Here is a 23,529-nt window from a genome sequence, read left to right on the forward strand (position 1 = left end):
GTCTATCCTTACAACTGACAATTTCCTGATATGAGTTACACACATGAACGGATGTATCCCACTAAACTCTGAAGTACTTGAGTAATTATTTTGTTATTTGTTTAATGTTCATATTTGTTTCAAGCTTCAGAGTTTGTTAGAAATTGTTATGTTGGATTTTTAGTGAGTGATTACATTCTTTGCTGGAAATACTAATGTGTAAGTTTTACTTTCGTCAACAAGGAACTCTTAAAGGGTGTGAATTTTCACAAGTACAGGATTAAGGTAGATCATGATAGATGGATTTCTTCTTATTAAGTCAAAAATTAATTTTTCTTCCATACATGTTGTTTTTGTCAAGTAGTCTCATTCATTTTGTACCTTTCTTTGGGTTTGCCTCATCATTTCCCCTATATCTATAATAACAGCTATAGGTAAATGTATTATCCACAGTTTTGTAAAAAAGGATATGGATGTTATAGTGTGATTGTGTGTGGTGATATTAATTCAAAACTGCAGTACTTGCTGAAGTGAACATACCTACCTTCTCTGAGACAAGTCGAGACGTCAGTGTCCAGTTATTTCTCAGGTGGTATTGGAATTAATTTTGAACTGGGAATTTTTTACGTAATTCAGACACGAACATGGGAAAGCCATTGCTGAGTCAATTTCCTCTCGAACATTTCTCTCATTGTTAATCTCCAAAGGACAGAGAGAGAGAGTGTGACTATCGTGATGTAGATAAAAGATGGAGTCTACTTTGTGTTCATTGTGAATGGATATGCTCTTCTTGGAAAAAAATTAGTAATTTCAAAAAGTGATAAAAATTGTTGTGGAAACTGTGTGATAAATGTGTACCTCTGTTTTTGTAGATCGATTATCCTGATGTCCAGATTATGAAAAACAGCCGTAGTGGACAATGTAACAATGTCAACTTCAATCGTATGTTTGATTTAGAACAAGAAGAAGCCAAATTACGAAAAATGCACTGTGATACAGCAGTGGAACAGGTAAAAGTACGATAAACCACACATAAAAATATTAAGTCAACTCAGCAGTCATGTAGACAGAGTTTATTATTGCACTTTATATCTAAAAGTTAGCTTAGTCCTCAAGTGCTGCATGAGATTGAATGATCGTTCTACTCTGTGAATGTTTTTTTATGAAGGAATGTACATGCTGTTAATGCAATGATTATTACCAGCAGAGAAAATTGGAAACTTGGGATTTTCTGCTGTGTTAATTATTTGTAGATTGAGAAAATAAATCTGTAAGAATTTGTGAAAGAAAAATGTCTAACTATATAGAGTGAGACATGGAAATAAACATTGATAGAACATAGTCAATCACATTGGAAAAGGAAGTAAAGGGTAACTCAATACTTCATGTTTCTATTAATATCTCCAGTTTGAAAGAAGGAACATTTTATATAGAGCATTTGAATCAAAGCCAACAATAATTTTTAAATTGAGCACGGAAGACCTGTGTAATCTCTGAAATATTCCAAGCCAGTTTGTTTTCTTATTGGAGAAGCATATGTTGTTGCGCTCCATTCCATGCACAAATCTTGCACTTACTTATTACTCTGTTACACCCCAAATCAGTGCTAGTTTGATTTTATAGAGAAAAATAATTTCCACAATCAGCAAGTCTTGCACTTACTTATTACTCAATTACACCCCAAATCAGTGTTAGTTTGATTTTATAGAGAAAAATAATTTCCACAATTAGCAAGGTTACACAAATGAACATTTAAAAGATAAAAGCGGTGATAAATTTAAGTTTGCATGTACCACAAAATTAAATCAAGAAAATTTATTTATAAAGAAGGTACAAGTCTCCAATTTGTTCTGTAGTATTGTTGTATAAAGTTAAGTGAGGTCTTCTCAGTAGTACTCTGATTAATAATTTTTTTGGTGATTTAGACTGCATACCATCAATCTTTAATAACATCTTACAACTTTCCTTGCAGCTACCACCAGAATTCAAAAATGAAATGGTATACTCACGCAATGAAATACAAATAAAAAGGAGTTCGCGAGCGAGTGATACTTCCAGTGCGTATTCGGGGTCGGACATGATGCAGTCCTCCATTGATGACCAGGAGAATCCGGATATGGACCTGACGGGAATGCCGGAGGGTTACGTGGACTCCGATGACGATGAAGACAAATTGTCAAACACTGAGGTATACAATTATTGTAAACATTGGTAGGGGCACGATATACAAAAGTTACTAAGGTAAACAAAAGCAGACTACAGATTAAAAGCAGTTTTTTACAACACATGGAGAGAGTTGGGGTTATTTTTGAACACCATTATAGTAGGAGGTGTATTTATAATGTTGAACATCAGGCCATTAGACAGATGGCATGAGGCATTAACAGAGAGTAAATGTTGGAGATTTAGAGGATATAAGCATTCAATTTTATTATCTTTTTAAGATCAAAAGACAGTTTCAGTTGGATATAACATTACATACTTTACTTAAAAAAAACACATCATTTTGTCAGTAATCTCATCCAGGAAATCAAGTCAGAATTTATTGATGGAGAGCAACTATATATTAATACAGGGTGATAGGTTATATCATTATCTCTTGTTAAGTTTAAACACTCTTGACATAATGTACGTGTCATATAGTAGCTTTGTCACCTCATGACAAATTTAAAACAGAAAAACTAGTGATTAGAGTAGTGAAAATGATTCTGGGAAGTTTCTACAATAGTGCAAAGTTTAATTTCCATAAATTACAGGAAAGTGGGCCTCAATTCAATGAAGTCTCTCTCCAGGAAACCTACACTTGTTACATAGTATACTTTTCTGCATCATTTTATGATGCATACTAATGGTTTTATCTGATTTGCCTTGTGCATTATAAACTATTGAAGTACTTGAAGTATGCTTTAAAAAAGCATGAGATGACAAATAGATGCAGTTTAATATAAGCCTGTATGAGCAATATAATTTTTTTTTGCATCCACCCACCTGATTTGTAACTTTTTCTAAGTAGTTGTAAGACATAGTATCAACTTCCTTCTAAAAGGTTAAGGAACAAAATTGAGTCCATATGTAAAAACTATTAGATACTTAAGCCCTAAATCTGAATTTATCATTTGCAATATTTATTACTTGTAATTTTCAAGCAATTTAGCAGAAACTGTAGTATCAATAAATTACATGATTACTCTTAACAAATAATTCAAAAGTAGAAAAAGGCAACATTTTCACACTTAATATATTTCACAAGTGATTATTGAATGGTAAAAGGCAAAGTTATCAAATGCATACAAGCATATAGTCTGACCAAGATGATCATTTCCAAAAGGGGCACAGAAGTGTTTTTGAATGATTGATTATTGATGGATTCAATTTAAAGGAGTTTATGATTGTTTGATTATTGATGATTTCAGTCTATACGAGATTCTGTACAAGAGTGTCTACAGAAAGAGCCCAAAGACAGGACAGAGGATGACATCGAGATTCTCCTGGAGTTTATACAGCATTTTAGGGTAAGGTTTTTGTGGAGATTCTAGTCTTGGAAAACTTAATAGAGAAAGCCAAAGAAACAAAACTGAGAAAGTATGAAATACGTATAATCTAGATGTATTTAATGGAATGGGACTGTTTCTTACAGGCGTTTGCCAACTTGACACAACCTATCCGGCGTGAGTTGTGCGCGGTTATGGTGTTTGCGGTGATTGAGAAGCGGGGGACAGTTGTGATGAGGGATGGTGAGGAGCTGGACTCCTGGTCAGTCATACTGAACGGTCAAGTGGAAATAATCCACTCAGATGGCTCCGCTGAATTCCTACAGATGGGAGACAGGTGAGATGTCAAAGGTCAAATGTCAGAAATTAGATGTCAAAGGTTAATCCAATATATTTTTGTAGAATCCATTGTCAGTGATTTGTTCAACTGAGCAGAAGATGTATGCTAGAAAGTTTCTATTCCTTTGGCCCAATTTAGCTCTTTCTTCACCTGACACACTGATACACAATGCCAAAGTTTAGGTCATTTCAAGGATACACTGTGTAATTGTAAAGATTCAGAATGTCCTTCAGTTAAAAGTGTGTAGTGACCTTGATTTACTAGATGTCGGTAAAAGATGAGGATGAAAACGAAATTATGTGGTGATAACTTGTTTCTTTTTGTCCAATGTGTCTAAAGATTCAGATATTTTAATAAATGTGAATCTGAAATCTTGATGTTTATATTATTTCTCAGCTTTGGGATTTCCCCAACCCTGGACAAGATGTATCACAAGGGAGAGATGCGGACATTGTTAGATGACTGTCAGTTTGTCTGTATAGCTCAAGATGATTACCACAGGATCCTAGACAAGGTGAGCTCTGTCTCCACTAGCATCCAGTTTGTAGTTTAAGCACCTTGTTAGAATTGAGAAATGTGAATGTAATTGATATTTATTTAACAGGGCAAAGAGAACACAGAGAAACATGTAGAAGAAGGGCAGGTTGTAATGGTGACAGAACATAGGATATTTGATGGAGGAAACCGAAAAGGACAAATCGTCATCAGGGTAAGTGAAAAGAAAACTGAAATCTTACTGTTGTAGTTAGATTAAAGGCAAGACTGTGGGAATACATTATATTAACAGGCATTGTGTTTCTGTCATACAAAGTGGAAACTCTGATTGTGATTTATGCTTTCTAATGGACTCATTTTGGTATATTTGAAGTTGATTACATATTCAGTATTTCATAACCAAATAAAATAAACATTGTTTACCAAGATGTTTATATAATCTCAATGACAAAGCTTTTTCTGTTTCATTGTGTAAATTTAGGGCATGTTCTTTACTTTTACATGCAATGTACTCAGAATATCTAGATCAAAATATTAGTTACTGTTCACTTATAATAGATAAAACACAATACCTACATGTATTTAAAAATCATAGTTAACTTTCATTTAAGACACTGTCATTTTAAAAGTTAATCAGTACATTTTATATGATGAGTATTCTTTAGATGTTTTGTGTTGAATCATTATAGGGCACACCTGACCATCTAACACAACATTTAGTACAGGAGCACTCGGCGGTTGATCCTTCCTATGTAGAGGATTTCCTCCTTTGCTTTCGTGTCTTTATAAAAGATCATATGGACTTGGCAAACAAATTACAGCACTGGTTTGAGACACCAAGTTACAGGAATAAGGTCAGTAATAGGTGAAATACCCGCAATTTCAGTATTGTTACATCACTAAAATCTTGATTGACTCCATTGATTCCATGATGTATTGTTCTATAAGAGAGATAAAATGTAAATTCATTTTGTGCTCGAGACTTGATATACATTCATTCTATTATTCAAATGGTCAAATAGTGTGATATTCTGATCTACTAAAAAGAAGGAAAAAGGATAAAACATCAATATTTAAGCCACACAGTGACACGTTTTAATCTGAATGAAAAAAAAATAAACAGTGTATTGGAGTAAAATGTGTATACTGTGTTATTTGCCATGACTTGTAATGTGTTGGTCTGTGTTCTGTAGGTGACGCGGGTAGTCCTACTGTGGGTCAATAATCACTTTGTGGACTTTGAGACAGATGCCCCTCTCTGTGAGTTCCTGGAGAACTTTGAAGGCCTTCTGGAACGAGAAGTGAGTAACATCCAGAGCACCTGCTATATGTAGTGGGGCATCAGCTCTTTACGCCTATTTATAGATTCTAGTTTATTGATGAAATTCTAAAGATTTCTTTAAAGTTAGATGGTAGCTTTTACTCAAGTTATTTGTTGTAGCTCAGCATTGAAACAAGTAGAAAGAGTAAAGCGGTGTGTATAGGCCTGAATTGATCTTTTTCATTCTCCTTGTTCAATGCATGATGTTTTGTTTCTGTAAATTTCTCTTTTTTTCCAGTGTGGTTATAATTACATGTACATGTGAACAAAAAAAATATTATACTGGTTAACACTGAGAGAGGCTGAAACAAGTTCTTTATCTCAGTGACTGTAATATAAAATTACATACGGTTCTATTGCTTTAAATTTGCTTTCAATAATAAACACATTTTCTAGCTTATTAAAACCACGGTAAGATGATAAAATTCAATCATTTCTGCATTATTATAACCAGCAAAAAAAAAAAAAAAATATTTAAGCTTTGTTGGAGATAATTTTTTTTGAAAAGCATTCTTTTTATGGATTTTGGAAAAATTATAATAAATCTGAATATGTGGAATTTCAACTGTTTCAGCTCTGTCGCCATTTTCTTGCATTGTACGAGAGAAAAAATTCTCTGCAGGTGTTTATGCACTTCACATCTTTTCAGAAAAGATGATAGTAGTGTATGAGCACACAGCATTTTCTGATTATAGAAGATAAGATCTCTATGAAGCATTATATTCTAAAACAACTGTTACATTACTGCTCATAAAAGCACTTGATATTAATCAGATTCCAACAACAAAAATGCATGCATGATGTATCTTGTACAAAAATATGCTAGTGTCAGATATACTTCTACATTCATTGTAAGAAAAATATTATACTGCACCAACATCTGTCAGAAATGTTCAAGTTTTTTGTTCAGATAGTCAGTAGGAAAACAAGAACTAGTTATGATTGCATTTTGAAACAAAGAATATTTGTTTTTTATTGTTACTGACTTTTAATCAACAGTTTCTAACCATATCTAAATATTGATACATTAGTGTTTAATTATGCTTTTGGTTATTAGAGACATTTACTGGTTTTATAAAATATGGTGGAGTTTCTTGTATAAACAAAAGTAAAGCACAGACAACATCATTTGTCATAGCATCATCATCACCTGTTAAAAACCAACTGTATGCTGGGTCATTCAGAATCATTTAATATCATGGACTGAATCGGAATGATGAAATCATGGCATGAGTTATCTGTGCTTTGTTGTTTCTCTTCTAAGATTGTTCACTTAACCCTTTCTGTATCCACTAACAGGAAATGTTTGGTCAGCTGCGGCTATTGAACATAGCTTGTGCTGCCAAAGCCCGGTCCAGAACTATCACATTAACCAGAGCAACCAGAGAGGAGGTGTTGCACTTCTCTGTCCTTGGGGGACAGGAAAGGGGCTTTGGTATTTTTATTTCCAAAGTAGAAAAGGGCTCCAAAGCTTATGAGGCTGGCCTCAAAAGGGGAGACCAGGTAATCTATTCTGAGGGGTCTGTCAAGCTTGGCTTCTGATGGAAGGGATTCACTACTGTAACAATCAAAGCTAAAGGGATTAATCACGATCTGTTATATGTTCAGATAGAAGTTGTGATATTGCTGACAGGAGTACATGTACAGAATTGGTCATATAAAAATCTCATTATTTATAAGATTTATATAGAAGCTGACATACATGTACACTGTACAAGTAATAGTATTTTAAATTATTTTCTAATAGGTAAGTGCAAAAATGCAAATATTGGTATTTTTTTGTAGGATTAAATTCTAATCAGGTGTACAGGTATTTGTTTAGGGCTTTAGAAGCCAAGCTTGATTATCTGTTCAGAATTGGGGCTTTTTTACTTTTCTTTTCTTCATTCAAACTAAGAAAATTAATTTTAATCACTATAAACCATATAGTAACAACTAAATAAAAAGAATCACTGATCCATGCCATTCATCAATATTCATTCCATATGCATTTTATTAAAGGCAATATCAGATCCCATGTACAGTATATACTTGTATATCAGGAGGACTTATTTATCACCTAATTGTATTTTAATTCATTGTATTACATTCCCCCATATATATTTCCCACAACATCCCTCTAGCATCAGGTATACATTTCTATATGAAAACACGTACAAATTTAATGTTTGTGATTTTTACAGATTTTAGAAGTAAATGGAGCCAGTCTGAACAATGTCTCCCACAACAGAGCACTGGAGTTACTAAGGGGAACAACTCATCTCTCTCTCAATGTCAAGTGTAACCTCCTAGGTATGATGTAATTTATCAAATGAAATGTGCTCATACTAAGATAATGTTGCTGAGAAATTGGGGAATATTTATCTTAGGATAAGGACAAAACTAATACAGACAATGGAGTCTATTCTTCATGTTTGAAATGGAATCTGAATTTATGCTTATTTACAATATTATAACAGTATTTTACCTTTTTTCTGATGTCAGACTTTAAGGAGCTGTTAGAGGTCCCAGACAAGAGACAGAGTAAGGAGGAGACGCCCACACTCAGTAAGAGGTCCTCCACAGGGGACCTCGAGTCCAAGACCCCAAAGAGTGACAAGAAGGAGAAGAGGGACAAGAAAAAATTCTATACGCTTGGCAAACATAATGTGTTCAATTACATAGGAGGGAAAATTCTGTCAAAAATGCCCTCCTCCTCTAGTTTGGCAACTAAGTAAGTAACAGTTGTGATACTTTTAGTCATATTGAAGTGAAATTGAATTTTAAGATCTGATGTAGGGATATATTTTAGTTACACATTAAATTCTCCCCCTTTTCAATATCATACTGAAATGTATATTTAGATTTATGTTGTTATTTTACAGTGAAAATTTGAATAGATCAGATGAGAGTCTATACAAGGGTTCATCTCGAGCTCGACTGCCGTCCGTTAACTCGCTGTCTACCCTCGGTCTACAGTCACAACCTCTCAGTGCCAGTAACCCTGACCTTTCTGCACTCTCACTGGAGGAGAATGTTAAGGAATATCCTGATATGGTTGTCAAGGTGTACAAAGCTGACCAAACTTTCAAATTTCTGGCCATCACCAAGGTACTTAAATGACCTTTGAACTATAGATTTTAAACATAATTATGAAAACTTTAGTTTTCTAAAGGGAAAAATATAATATTCAGGGGAGTGTCCACAGATCTTTCTGATGCATAATTTTTTTTTCCAGGACACTAATGCAAGACAGGTGGTTTTACAAGCTCTGCAGGAGTTTGGAATTACAGAACCAAGCAGGTACTGAAATTAAGCCAATGTCAATAAGCTAAGCTGAGTAAGCTCTATATAGTGTGTATAGATTTTATGTAAGTGATCAAAAGTAAAATTTTCCAATAATATATAGAAAATTCATGGGTTCTTAAAGGAATTTATTAATGTATAAAACTGTATTATACCTTCAGCAATTATTCCCTCTGTGAGGTGACTGTGGAGAACGAGAACTTGGTCAAACAGAAGAGACTTCCAGACTCTATGGCTAATCTTCCTGACCGGGCCAACTTAAACGGAAGGTAACATGCTGCCATTACTAACCCATATACAGTATCCATAGCTAGCTTTCTTTGTAGACAAAATCATTGTGGGTAATTGTATTTTTTTTGTGTAGTTATCAGTTTCTATGACCACAGTCCCCCTTTTATTTGGATTGCTTTTACATTTGAATTTTTAACACAAATGACTAATATTTTGTTGCTTCAAGCAGAGTATTTAGTTTTTTTATGTAAATTAAAAGATAGTGTAGTTTGGTTAAAAAAAATGCTATGCTGATTAGATTTTTTCTACAAGAGATATTAAAAAAAGATAAAAAAAAAAAAATTTGCGTTTTATATGTTAACACCTTGTTCATGGTATCATAATTAGTGATATGTTAGTGATATATATCAGTATAACAAAAATGTTAGATAGAATTAGTCAGTTTCTAACCCTTTTAAGCTAGATTAGATCCCTTCTTTTTCTGACTTTCTATATATTAAGCATGCAGTCGGGCCCTTTTGTAATCCAGTGTCATCATTTGGTAGATGAATAACATTTTTAAATCAAGATATTTTATAGTTTTGCATGGGTAGAAGTTTTTTTTTTTTTTTCATTTAAAAAAAAAATTCTGCTTTTATTATCTTTATGGTAAATAATATCCAAGATTGGTGCATGTTATGTTAAATGTAAGAAATTTTTATGATTGTCATGGTTACAGATAATAGATAAATTGTTCTTTGTACTATTCCTCTATTTCCATTGTATATATGATGTGTCATCTATTTTACCTGACTTTGTAAGTAACTCCAGTAAACCCCTGGTTTGCCTGTGCACTTTTTCTTTTCAAATGTTGTCAAAATTTGGTGTTAGTGTATTTGGATTGTAGATTTGACTCCACCACTTGTGGTATTGTCTTTGTGTATACGGCAGTTTGAAATATTACCAAGCTAAACACTAAACCACTATATGATCATATATATATCCATGCAAATGATAATGGTTATACATTTATTGAACAACCTGGTATTTATATGGGAGGGCAACGGAAGTTATCCATAATGTAAAAAAAGGCTTGCATTTTATCAGCTTACTCAAGATTTATCACTGTTTTGCTGGAAAAAGATAACATGCATTTATAAATTTTTACTGAGCTCAGAAAATTTAAGAAATCTAGTAAGGGAATTTTCCAAAAAATTATACATAAGGCAGAGCTCAGAAAGAAAAAAAATGAGAAAAACGAAATACAGGAATATTACAAATACCACAATGGGATGGGATATAAATGTATTAATACTATTTACTGAGTGGTTACTAGCATGTCAAGAGGTCAGGGGTCAGGGTCAAGTTTGTGTAGAATGTGGGCCTGGCTTAACCTATCGAAAGACTCTAACGCAACTCTCTAACCATGTATGCCTTGGCTTTGCTTGCTAATAATATGCATTTCTCACTCTGCTCTGACATATATAACAATATATACTCAACCATAAATATTGTTCAATTAAATTGTCTGATTTTTTTTGGATTAAAATTAAATTTGGCAAAATTTGCTTTTGATCTGACAGTAAGTCAATAAATATTTTGGCAAGTGGTATGCAGTAGGCTCCATCTGAAAACCTTGATTTGAAGAAAATTTTACAGAAATGTGTAATTTTATACATTTAAATTGTCTGTCCATAATTTTAGTTGAATGTGGTATACATATATATTCTTTAATTTCCTTATTTTTTCAAATAATATAAAAACTTAAGTTGGCCTTTTGAAACATTTTTGACTCGGCCTTCTAGCCCCTAGTCTTTGTTCAGTATATCTGACAATGCTAGAGATCAGTGTCTGCTATTACCTTAGTGCTACACTGATTGTAATAGTGCATGTAAAATTTATACTCTAAGATAATTGAAACTATTTCCTTCTAATCTTAATTTTTTTTTTGATTGCAAAAAGTGTGTTAAGTAATTATGCTTACAAAATAATAATGACAACTGTAGATACCGAGTGATTATTGCAGTACTAGCAGTGTGTAGTTGGATGACCTTGGTGTTGTGTGTGACCTTTTTATTTTCCCAGCAGTGAATTCCCTGTGTGCAAAACTCTTAACCTTTATCACTGTTGTCATAGATTCTGAGATTTTTTGTTTTTGATGCTTTTAGACAGTTTTGTAAATGCAACCTAATCAAAGTTGAGAATGAGTTTACTAATTAAAAAAAATGGGGAAAACTATACACAGTTATTACCGGTAGTTGATTTCAGTATTTACTGGGTACTCAAGCACCTGCAGACCAGATCACAATCTTACCAAAATTAGCATCTCAAAGAAAAAAAAACAGTTTATGATACAATGTAGAAATGGACAAATGTAAAATATATACCTACTTTGGATCAGAACTCTATAATCCTTTTGTTTTGACTGGTCAGTTGGTCATACAGCTGGTCTGTTTAGTGACTTGACATGCACTAACCATTTTGTGACTAACCCAGTATTTTGACAACATTCGTGCCAGGTCTTGGTGGTCCAGGGGTTTAATTGTCTTGTTTGTTTTTTGACCACTCACCCAGGCGTACTGTTCCATGTGTACTCAGGTATTACCTTAAGAACAATATGAACACGGAGACACTGGTCCCGGACGAGTTACGCGGTGAACTGATCAAGGAGGCTCAGATAAGTCTTCTACAGCTCCACACCACGGAGGTGGCGTCCCAGCTCACTCTGGACGACTTCAAGGTCTTCAAGAGTATAGAGCCCACTGAGTACATCGACAACTTGTTTGGTCTTAACTCTAAGTTTGGTACACCTAACTTACAGAAATTTACAGAGGTTAGTACTGGTACATGTAACATTAGGTCATCAGTTTCTTCACATCATTTAAATCCTTAGCATCAAAAAATAGATTAAAGGCTATATGGTGCACATGTATCTAGTTTTTACTTTTGATTATCCATGAGAAATAAATTCATTGAAAGTTCCTACAGTTCCAGTCACCTTAGTATTTTAGATATATTTTAGATGTACACATGTACATGGTGTTTCTTGTTGTAGCTTATCAATAAGGAGATGTACTGGGTTGTCACTGAAGTATGTGGAGAACTCAATGTTGTCAAAAGAATGAGAATGATCAAACAGTTCATCAAAATCGCAAGTAAGTTTTGCTCAGTTGCTTGATCAAAACTAGTGTTCTACTCCAAGTTTTAAGTGTACAGAATTGCTCTAAACCAAAGGGAAAAAAAAAGATTTACAAAATTCTTTTGTTGTTTTTATTTCAGAGCACTGTAAAGACTGCAAGAATTTTAATTCCATGTTTTCAATATTAAGTGGCCTTGATAAAATATATGTCTCAAGATTACGCAACACGTGGGAGAAATTACCCAGCAAATATGTCAAGATGTATGAGGTAGGCCAACTCTTAAATGATACATACTGAGTTGTTCTCGGAGACATTTTAAATTTTTAGCTCACCTCAACGAAGTTGGGGGGAGCTTATGTGATACCCTCGGCGTCGGCGTCGGCGTCGGCGTCCCAGGTTAAGGTTAAGTTTTTTGGAGCAGTTTTCTTTTTAATTACTTCTGTGTCCTATACTGATTAGACATGCATGGAAGATGGTTTTAGTGTGTTTTATTGTACCAGACAAAGTTTCAGATGCTGCAATTTCAGCAAAGGAATGACCAGGTTAATGTTTTTGAAGCAGGTTAACATTTTTGGTGCAGTTTTTTGTGTGGGTTTCATTTCCAAGTAACTATAAGCCCTATGTTGACCAAACTTGCATGGATGATACATCTAAGGATGCATACTACCATGCTTGCTTCGGATGCTGAATCTGACCTACATTTTCCGGTTGAGTGAACAGGTTAAAGTTTTTGGTGTAGGTTTCATTTCCAAGTAACTATAAGCCCTATGTTGACCAAACTTGCATGGATGATACATCTAAGGATGCATACTACAGGGCTTGCTTCGGATGCTGAATCTGACCTACATTTTCCGGTTTGAACAGGTTAAAGTTTTTGGTGTAGGTTTCATTTCCAAGTAACTATAAGCCCTATGTTGACCAAACTTGCATGGATGATACATCTAAGGATGCATACTACCGGGCTTGCTTCGGATGCTAAATCTGACCTACATTTTCTGGTTGAGTGAACAGGTGAAAATTTTGGTGCAGGTTTCATTTCCAAGTAACTATAAGCCCTATGTTGACCAAACTTGCATGGATGATACATCTAAGGATGCACACTACCGGGCTTGCTTATGCTGAATCTGACGTACATTTTCCGGTTGAGTGATTAGTTAAAAGTTTTTGGTGCAGGTTTCATTTCCAAGGAACTATGAGTTCTTTATTGACCAATCTTGCATAGATGATACATCTAAGGATGCATACTTCCAGGCTTGCTTCGGATGCTGAATCTGACCTACATTTTGTACTTTTTGTGGATGAGTGAAAATGTTAGTTTTGATGCATGTTTCATTTCCAATAAACTATGAGCCCTATAATGAGCAAACTTGCATGGATGATACATCTAAGGATGCACACTAATGGACTTGCTTCGGATGCTGAATTGGACATACATTTTTCAGATAATAGACAAGGTAAAAGTTATGGTTGCAGGTCTATTACCAAAAACTATAAGGCTTATATAACATTGTATAAACCAAACTTGCACAAATGCTGCATCAAGAGATGAAAACTCTCAAATTTGCTTCAGATGCTGGATTTTCATTATATTTTCATGAAGAAGAAGTAGTTTAAATTTTTTATGTAGGTCTATTTCAAAGTATCAGATCAAAATTGCTTTTAAAAATATTTTCATTTTTGGAATGTATACTTTTTGTTGGTTAATTGTGTGACTTTGCCTTACTTAAAGACAACATTCGTTGAGGTGAGCTCTGTAATCTCTGATTACCTATGTTTTTTTTTTGTCTAGTGTGTGATGTTTAAATGCTTGATTTTACAAGAATTCTGGAAATAATTCCATTATTTTAACCTTATTTTTGTTTGTTGTGTTTTAGGACTTAAAGGAATTGATTGACCCTTCAAAGAACATGTCCAAGTACAGGAGTTATGTCAGTAGTGACCACGTTCAACCACCTATGGTAAGAGTGGAGCAATGATCAGCTCATTATATGTATTATGGAGATAAAGCAAAGTATACAATTAATTTCACAAATTCACAACTAACACTTCTTATAATAGGGTATACTTTCATTTTCAGTTGCCATTATTTCCTATTGCAATGAAAGATCTAACTTTCCTGAAAGATGGCAATGATACAAAAGTGGATGGACTTATCAACTTTGAAAAATTCAGAATGATTGCCAAAGAAGTTCGCAACCTCTGCAATATGTGTTCAGCTAAATATGTAAGTTCTTTCTCACTTGCCTAGATTTTTAATTTAGCTTAAGGTTTTATATTACATGCACATGTTGAATAATTTCTTAACTTTTATTTTATTGAACATTGAATATAATTTCTGTGATTGCGGTAATTGTTTCGAGTTGTGAAAAAAGTTATTTAGAAGTTATGACATCGTCATTGAATAAATAAACTTTTTTCTCAGGATGTAAATACGATGTTCCTTGGCACACAAAGTATGTATGAGAGTTCTTGGATCATGGGAATGGCGACCATGAAGAGAGTGAAGAATAGGGTCTACTCTCCCCAATGCTAAGAAAATGTATGAAGAGGCCCAGATGGTGAGGCGCGTGAAGTCGTACCTCAGTAACATGAAGGTCATCTACGACGAGGACAAACTACGGGAAATGTCCTACCAGTGTGAGCCGCCCGAGAACAAAGGTGTGTAAGAAGGGAGTGCGTTAGGGAGGAGGAACACATATAAACTGATTAACGACGAAGCTAGTGATTAACAATCAAGGATTTTTGTGAAAAAAGTTAGTTTTAGGAGCAAGTCCATTTAATGACTAATGAACCAAACTTGCATTGATGCATAGGGATGTATACCAACTTTTTTTCTACATTTTCTAGATTAGTGACCATGTTAAAGTTTTTGGAGCACGTCCACAAAGTAACTATAAGCTCTACCCAGACCAAACTTGCATGGATGATGCATTTAGGGATGGACACAGATGCTGGATCTGAATTACATTTTCCAGATGAGTGACCAGGTTAAAGTTTTTGGAGCAGGTCCATTCCCAAGATGAGTGACCAGGTTCAAGTTTTTGGAGCAGGTTCCCAAGTAATTATAAGCCCTACCTGAACCAAACTTGCATGGATGATGCGTCTAGGGATGAACACTACCAGACTTGCTTCGGATGCTGGATCTGACCTACATTTTTCAGATGAGTGACCAGGTTAAAGTTTTTGGAGCACGTCCATTGCCAAGGAACTATAAGGTGCATGGATGACTCTGTGAATGGACACTACCAGACTTGCTCGGATGCTGGATCTGACCTATAAGATGAGTGACTAGGTTAAAGTTTTTGGAGCAGGTCCATTCCCAAGGAACTATAAGCCCTACCCAGACCAAACTTGCATAGATGATGCATCTAGGGATGGACACTACCAGACTTGCTTCGGATGCTTGATCTGACCTACATTTTCATTCCCCAGTTCACAATATCTATGCCCATTCCAAGGGCAGAAGTTGCTATCACAAGTTTTATATGACTGTCACCATCCTGAAGCTTTTTGATGCACTTTTCTTTTCATCCCAAGTAACTATAAGCCCTACCCTAACCAAACTTGAATTGATGATGCATCTAGGGATGGACACTAACAGACTTGCTTCAGATGCTGGATCTGACCTACATTTTCATTGCCAAGTAACATACCCGAACCAAACTTGCAAGGATGATGCATCTGGACACCACGACCTACATTTTCATTCCCAAGTAACTATAAGCCCTACCCGAACCAAACTTGCATGGATGATGCATCTAGGGATGTACACTACCAGACTTGCTTCGGATGCTGGATCTGACCTACATTTTCATTCCCAAGTAACTATAAGACCTACCTGAACCAAACTTGCATGGATGAAAGGTGTAACTATGTAGGGATGGACACTACAAACTTGCTTCGGATGCTGGATCTGACCTACATTTTCATTCCCAAGTAACTATAAGACCTACCTGAACCAAACTTGCATGGATGATGCATCTAGGGATGGAAACTATATCAGACTTGCTTTGGATGCACATATTAACAAATTTGTGAATATTTGTTTTATACATGTTTTTCACGCTACATGCATAGAAATGTGTATATGCCTTGTAAGGGGTTAAACACAACAATCAAGGATGTGAGATTTTTTACTGATGGACTTTAAATATGTAATAAATTAATATTTTATGCTTACAGCAAAGAGAACTGAACATAGTCCAAGTGTTCCTAATGTTACCATTACAACCAAGGACGAAAAAACTACTGTACCAACAGGTCCAAAATTTGGTAAGAACTGGATCATTCTCTTATTTAGTCTCCCACAAGATGATTTCAGAATTTTCACACAAAAAATCTTTTTTTTTTATTTTAATTATGTCTAACTGTCTTTGATTTTTTTCTTTCTTTCTTTTTTTACTTTGATATGAAATTATAAACTTTTGTCTCCTATAATTGTAATGCATATTTAATGATTTCAATATGTCTGTTTAACTAAGTAATATATTTGATTAGCTTGTTTTATATCAATTCTTGTAACATTTTTAGCTTTTTCCCAGGTTTTCTTTGTTTGTCTATTGTATCGTTTTAGTTTGTTATGTTTTCATTACAATAACATCATCACTAACGCTTTCCCTATGCAATATAAAAACTCTTCTGCATGAATCTTGAGGTGTATTTCTTTTGCCGTTAGGTGCTGAATCTCCACAGGCAATCCAGAAATTGATGGGATTGTCTGCGTCTGTTAAACCTCATAAATCCCATTACCCCCTCCCCCCTGCTCCGTCAGGGGTAAGCAGTCCGTCCCATAGCTCAGGGCGACGACCACCCACATCGCCCCGTCATTCTGCTGCCTTAAGGTCCCATCCAGTTCATCTGTCACCCGAGAGTTCATCTGTCGTCAGTCTTAGTAATATAGCTTACCGCAGACCCAAACGAACTGGTAAGATAGCACCACGTCCTTCTAATTTAGTTGTGTTAGAAAACAAAATGAGGTGATGGAGTTTATTTTTGTTTTAACAATCATCATTTAGTTACCTTTTGTCTTGTTATTTCTTATGAATGCAGTACTTTTTATGTTACAAGCCTTCCCTTTGTATTTTCTTTGCATGCTCCTCGTTATAAGTTTGAACAAACACTCTTCCAGAAAACCACAATATCCTGAAGTATGGAATATATGGCTGCTTGATTTAAATACACATATTTGAAACACTTCTTTTTGGTTTGACCCTTTGTACATGTATATGATATCCAATGATTTTACCTTATTTGAACATTTGTGCAAGCTCAAACTTAATTTTTTTTCTGATTGTTTAGGGTCTCAAACTTCCCAGACATCGTTGACGTCAAACGAGTCGAGTTCCACAGACAACACACAGACCAGCCATGGTTCTCATCCGCAGTACGCTCGGCTGTCTCACAATCAGCATGAGTCACCTGATTCTGCCCGCCACAGCATGATCTCCACCAGCTACGACACTCAGAGCACCAATTCCGTGGGGTCCAACAACAGCTCCTCCTCTACCCACTCCCCGCCCCCACATTACCGACGTCACGGCCCCCAGACCGGTCAGTATCTACAGCTTGGTGGCTAATTTTAGCTTGGCATTTCTTAGTATGGGGCTCATATGTGAGGGAATAATTTTAAACAAATTCTAATAGGGTTGCAAACTGCATGAGGTGAAATTTAAAGTCATATAGTATGTGGGATGGGATAATGTATTAATAGTAATATGGCATTAATGATTGTGTGGAAAGAAAATAATACAGATGAGAATTATAAAGAAAAGGGTCTGTTTTCTCAGCTCGAAAGCCTCTTTGGTCCAAGTAGCACTTGTTCCCTATCAATGTAATGTGATGAACATTATCTGTTTAGATTGTTTGATTTACTCCTGTTGTGTTAGATAGCTGTGTGTTGGTGGTGGTGTATTTGTGTTCTTTCTCCCGACAATACTTATTTTGTTAATAAATGGTTTCAATTTATTATAAACAAAATGAAAATTTGACGAAAAACTCATCTGGGAAAGCTAAAATCTGCAATATATTAAAAAGGAAAATGAAAACTCATTACAAAACCAGCATTTTTATTTTTGGGCATCAACTTCACCGACCTATATCTCTCCAACTCCACTGTATATGTGTAGTGTATAGCACACTCTATCGTTCCCCTCTCTCTCTGCTTGGCTACTGATCTGCTACTGTGGCGTAGTTTCTATGGCTGACTTTGATCTCTGGCCCCTATGTTTGATGTATGTATTCTCTTGCAGCACCGCCCTTCCTACATCAACATAGTACTCCACCTCTTCCCCAGGCTAGGGCGAGACCACCATTACCGCCCTATAATGTTGTCATGCAAAATTCACCAGGTGAGATAAGTGTGTCGTGTATTAAAACCAGTTCTAATCACGGTGTATAACACATGCAATTCTAATTAGAAATTCATCCAGTTCATCCACAGAAATTATTTACTCTCATGTCCATTTCATCGGATATGATATTGATTTCAATCCCCACTTAGTGAGTAAATAGATGAAATAGTATCCCTTGGTAGGAGAAAAAAATTGAACTGATGAGCCAGGTGTATCAATATCGCATGAGAACATCATGTTCATCCCACACTGTACATAGTTCTGCACGTCATCAATGCTTGTATTAATCTCAGGCTCTTAGCTGCTATTTCTATATTTTAACACATTAGATCAACACTGGACCCAACTTTATCTTCTCGCAAAGGTTTATAACATTGTAAAGCTTAAAAAGGGCTTTGGGGTTTTTTAGAATTAAAGATAAAGTTGGGTTCTTCAAACTCTTGATTTTCTTGTCAGCTGTGTCTGAAATGCAGTAGTGTGTGACTGATTCTCTTTTTCTGTCTTAATATTTCAACTTCTTTCCTGAATGAAAATCGATTTCATATTACTTGACATTAAAAATAATTGATAAAAAAATATACAACTCTCTGAAATGAAAGTAAAAAAAATTGTTCTTTGATATGAATTATACTATAGGCATGTATTCATATGATACTCTGAAATAAATATTCTTGCTTGTAAATACTCTTATATGGAAATCTTGAATGCTCATACAAAAGTCATTTATCCTTCTGCCTTCCTCGACAGCCTATAGCCATATTATCCATCAAACGTACACTAAAGTCCGCCGACCGCCCCTGCCTGACTACCAATCTGCTACCCACATGGCCCAACTAGCTCGCCAGAAGCAATATTGGCAGATGGACCGATCTCATTCACATGAAGGGGTGTTAGGATACTGCAATGGGCAGGCACCTTATTACCAAGTCTCTGATGAGGGTAGGTTAACATTCCCATATTCCCCTCAGTGGATGCCAAAACTTTGTCAGAACAAGGGAATCATATCTTGTTTTATGGTTTCAACACAGCTAGAATTCACTGTCAGACAGTATAATGAGTTTAATTTTGAAAACTGAAATCATTTGTTAACATTTTTTGCTTGCCCTCCTCTTGTTTTGGTAACATGTCTTACTTTATACAGTGTTGTTCTCCATGTTTTTGTTTGGACTAGTTTCCTTTTTGTCCTTTGTTAGCATGAATTGTTTTAAAATTTCAGAAGAAAGTTGAAGAGTTATAATTGGATTCTAACATCAGCAACTCATACCTGTATCACTGTATTTAGAAAACATAATTCAAGTTTCACATCAGCCATATTATGTTTCAAAAACAATAATCCTGATATGTATCAACTAGTATAATAAAATATGACATTATAAATCCTGTATATAAACTATATATTCAATACAGTGTATATCCAATTGTACAAAATACTATTATATCACATTTACAGACTGCAATTCATACAGACAAGAATTGACATGGTGACAATTATCCAGATAGGCTCATTAACAATAATCTCTTTAAGCATTGATTATTGAACTGATATATATTCCCATTTTGAATTGTTTAGGTGATGGAAATTTTAATATTAATTAAATGAAATATAAATGAAGTAGAACTTGTTACTCAGGATTCTTTTCATTTTCTTGTAGAAGAAGAGGAACAGGTGTCGGCAGTTTGAGGAGGCTTTCCTTCAGTAAGCTAGAACTGTTCTCCAGGCCTGGGAAGGGTCTACAGCATCCCCGTATGTCTGTCAGTCATAACTGACAGGAAGGGGTGTGTACAAACAGGAAGGGGCGTGGCCCCATTTAAAGTGCAATTCTTCCTGCTCATCTGTGATAGTCAAAAAAACCTATAATCCTCTATAACTTAGGGGAAAATTGTTGGTGCAAGTTAAATTCTTGTGCAAACACTAGTGCAATTTGACACAAAATAGGCAATGCGATGCGATGCATGTGTATTAGTGGCAGTATTAATCTGACGAGGATCTGTCTTCGTGTAAACTGATCTGAAATCATCCAGCCACGCGCTGCTCTGTGTATATGTGTTCAGACCAAGGGACGTTTGATGATGGTACTTCCTACATACAGTTATAGTGCTATACCATGATCATAGTGTGAACTGTGCCATTACATCAAAGAAAGAGCTTCCTTATTTTCCAAGGAATTGGACTCCAGAATTATTCATATATGTATTTGTATACCAAAGATTCAGTCATCATTTTACTCATTTTGTTTAAAAATGGCAAGAACCATATTGAATTGTTTTAATTTTATCATTATAATATATTTTCATTCAAAGTAAAAGTTTATTCATGTTTAATTTATTGGATGTATAAACCTGTTTTATTTTAATTTCAGATTATCTATAATGTACACATCTCATCCCACAAAATTTTAATACATAGGTAAAAAATGATGAAAAACATTATTAAAACCATGTTTATTTTAATTAAGATTTCTAAATTTTTAAAATCTTATCAGTTCATACTTATGTGTAAAATTTCTATGAAATTGTCAACATCTGACATATGCTCTGTATGTGCTTAATATAAGTTCTGAAACCAGAGAAAGCAACAACCACAAAACAAGCAATTAAATCTTATAAATGTTACAAAAACTGCTGGATAGATAATGTATGTTATTATTCTGAAATGGCTTTTCTGCAATTCAATTCCTATTAAATTTTAAAGGTTCATCAACTTTCTAATAAGAAAGATAACTCTACCTAAGATGGACTATTTACCTTAGTTAGAAAATTTTGAAATTTTAAACATTCAGAAAAAAAATTATATTGGTGAACAGAAGAATGAGAAACCTTAGCCTTACTTATAATTTGTTTTGGTTTTGGGAGTGGGAGGGACTAAAATTAGTTTATAACATGCTAATCTATCATAAAAGTATTTTTTGAAAAAAAAAAAAAAAACTATTTAAGTTGATCATTATTCGATAAAAATTATTTCTTTTTTAAAAGAAATATATTTAGGCATTTATTTTTGTGCCTATAAGAATTATGGCTGCTAAAATTTGTTTTTATGGATGTTTCTATGGATAATTTAATGTCTTTTTATGTAATACTAAATGTGATTTATATGCATCATTTGGAGAACTATAGAAAATAAGAATCTAATAGGAAACTGTTTTAGTAAAAAAAATTTGTTTTATTCCAGGTACTAGACAGAGTAATATGTAATTCAGTATTATGTAAATTTATAGCTAACATGTCTGACACTGCCAAATCTTTGCCAAGGGACCAGAGTGTCCCAATATAGTCTTATAACTGATGTGACATATAAATTGTTTTGTTTAAAACATACAGGGACAATTTATTATTTTTTCTTTTAAGAAACAATGACATTAATTTTTTTCTTTTTCATGACCCAATGTCAATTTTTGGCTTTTGTGAAAATACTGTTCTATTAAAAATGAAATTTAGATAAGTATTTAAAATATCTCTACTGAGAATGTTAAGTTGCAAGTATGTCTTTTAAGACTGTAACCAATCTAAAATATGCTTTGTCAAATATACACAAATTTTAACCAAGTCTAGTTGAATTCAGGGAACAATGAGATAACTTGTAAAGAGATTTTGTCAATGATGATGTACAGTAAAATAGTATTAACAACGAAGTCACAAAATATTAATTTTATCATGCATCCTGTATATAATTTACTTATTACCAAGAAAATAAATAAAATTATTAAAACCATACATCTCAAGCTTTATTTGATGTTACATTCATTACTTCAGTTTTGAATATATACATATGGAGAACATACTGTAAAAGTATTACATTTGGCTGTGTATTCTTTTTAGCGTTTTTGGCGGAAAGCAATTTTCAGTAATTCAAGTACAACGCTAAATATCTCGCACATATATATATAAAGAAGAACATTAAGATGTGCTAAATCAGATTGACGCTAACTTGTTTAAAAACCAATTTCCGCCAAATATCGTACAGGCTAAATATAATACATTTACAGTAACATGGAATTATTTTACAATTTCCTTTCCTGTCCAGATACCCCCTGAATCCATCTTGTTCTTGGAGACAGGCCCTTTGTATGAAGCCGTTTGCTGTAATTTTTAGCTTACCTCAATGAAGTTGGGGGGAGCTTTTGTGATACCCTTGGTGTCAGCGTCCCAGGTGAAGGTTTTTAGAGCGGTTTTCTCTTTAAGTACCTGGTACTTCTTTGCCCTATATTGATCAGATATGCATGCAAGATGCTTCTGATATGTTTCATTGTACCAGTCAAAGTTTCAGATGCTGCAATTTCAGGTAAGGAATTACACTGTACCAGGTTAATGTTTTTGGAGTACGTTACTTTAACTACATGTTGACCAAACTAGCATGGGTGATACATCCAAGGATGCATACTACCAACCCTGTTTCAGATGCTGGATCTAACCTACATTTTCCGGATGAATGAACAGGTTTAATTTTTTGGAGCAGGTTCATTCTTAAGTAACTATAAGCCCTATGTTGACCAAACTTGCATGGATGATACATCTAGGGATGCACTCTATCAGGATTGCATCTAGATTTTCCAGAGTTATTTTGGAATGTACACTTCTAGATTATTAGTTTAATGTGGGACTTGGCCTTGCTTAAAGACAAACATTCGTTGAGGTGAGCTCTGATTACCTATGTTTATAGTACTAATAATAATATTGGTATTACCTATTAGTATTTCTTTGGGTAGAAGTTATCTGTACTTGTAATGTTACATGTAATATTAGCTATATGATATTATAGCTGTTTTGCCAATAACACAACTGATTCGATCAAGAATGATAAACAAATATATATTATAAACAACCTCTTGGTTGCATTCACAAAACTGTCTTTAATACTTTTAAAATATATATGGTACATGTATTATTTGTAGTTCTTTTATTTACTTAAATATTTTTAATA

General features: G+C 34.3%; 1 protein-coding gene across 1 annotated transcript in view; it reads left to right on the forward strand.

The window, feature by feature from the left end:
• LOC134265791 (rap guanine nucleotide exchange factor 6-like) overlaps window positions 1-22,322 on the forward strand; it is a 46,096-nt gene extending 23,774 nt beyond the window's left edge. Inside the window, 28 exon segments of the mRNA XM_062748004.1 lie at window positions 852-989; window positions 1,952-2,167; window positions 3,393-3,491; window positions 3,617-3,807; window positions 4,207-4,324; window positions 4,415-4,519; window positions 4,995-5,159; window positions 5,499-5,606; window positions 5,747-5,779; window positions 6,926-7,129; window positions 7,810-7,918; window positions 8,111-8,339; window positions 8,491-8,716; window positions 8,844-8,908; window positions 9,073-9,180; window positions 11,696-11,954; window positions 12,177-12,276; window positions 12,401-12,528; window positions 14,136-14,219; window positions 14,339-14,485; window positions 14,684-14,769; window positions 14,771-14,919; window positions 16,444-16,533; window positions 16,937-17,185; window positions 17,560-17,811; window positions 18,510-18,608; window positions 19,359-19,550; window positions 20,264-22,322. Of these exon segments, the coding sequence (XP_062603988.1) occupies window positions 852-989; window positions 1,952-2,167; window positions 3,393-3,491; window positions 3,617-3,807; window positions 4,207-4,324; window positions 4,415-4,519; window positions 4,995-5,159; window positions 5,499-5,606; window positions 5,747-5,779; window positions 6,926-7,129; window positions 7,810-7,918; window positions 8,111-8,339; window positions 8,491-8,716; window positions 8,844-8,908; window positions 9,073-9,180; window positions 11,696-11,954; window positions 12,177-12,276; window positions 12,401-12,528; window positions 14,136-14,219; window positions 14,339-14,485; window positions 14,684-14,769; window positions 14,771-14,919; window positions 16,444-16,533; window positions 16,937-17,185; window positions 17,560-17,811; window positions 18,510-18,608; window positions 19,359-19,550; window positions 20,264-20,292 (3,978 nt within the window). The 3' untranslated portion in view covers window positions 20,293-22,322.
• Window positions 22,323-23,529: the final 1,207 nt, after the last annotated feature.

Source organism: Saccostrea cucullata, unplaced genomic scaffold, assembly GCF_032062105.1.
Source record: "Saccostrea cucullata isolate Sc308-1 unplaced genomic scaffold, CSIRO_AGI_Scuc_v1 ctg157, whole genome shotgun sequence".
NCBI lineage: Eukaryota > Metazoa > Mollusca > Bivalvia > Ostreida > Ostreidae > Saccostrea > Saccostrea cuccullata.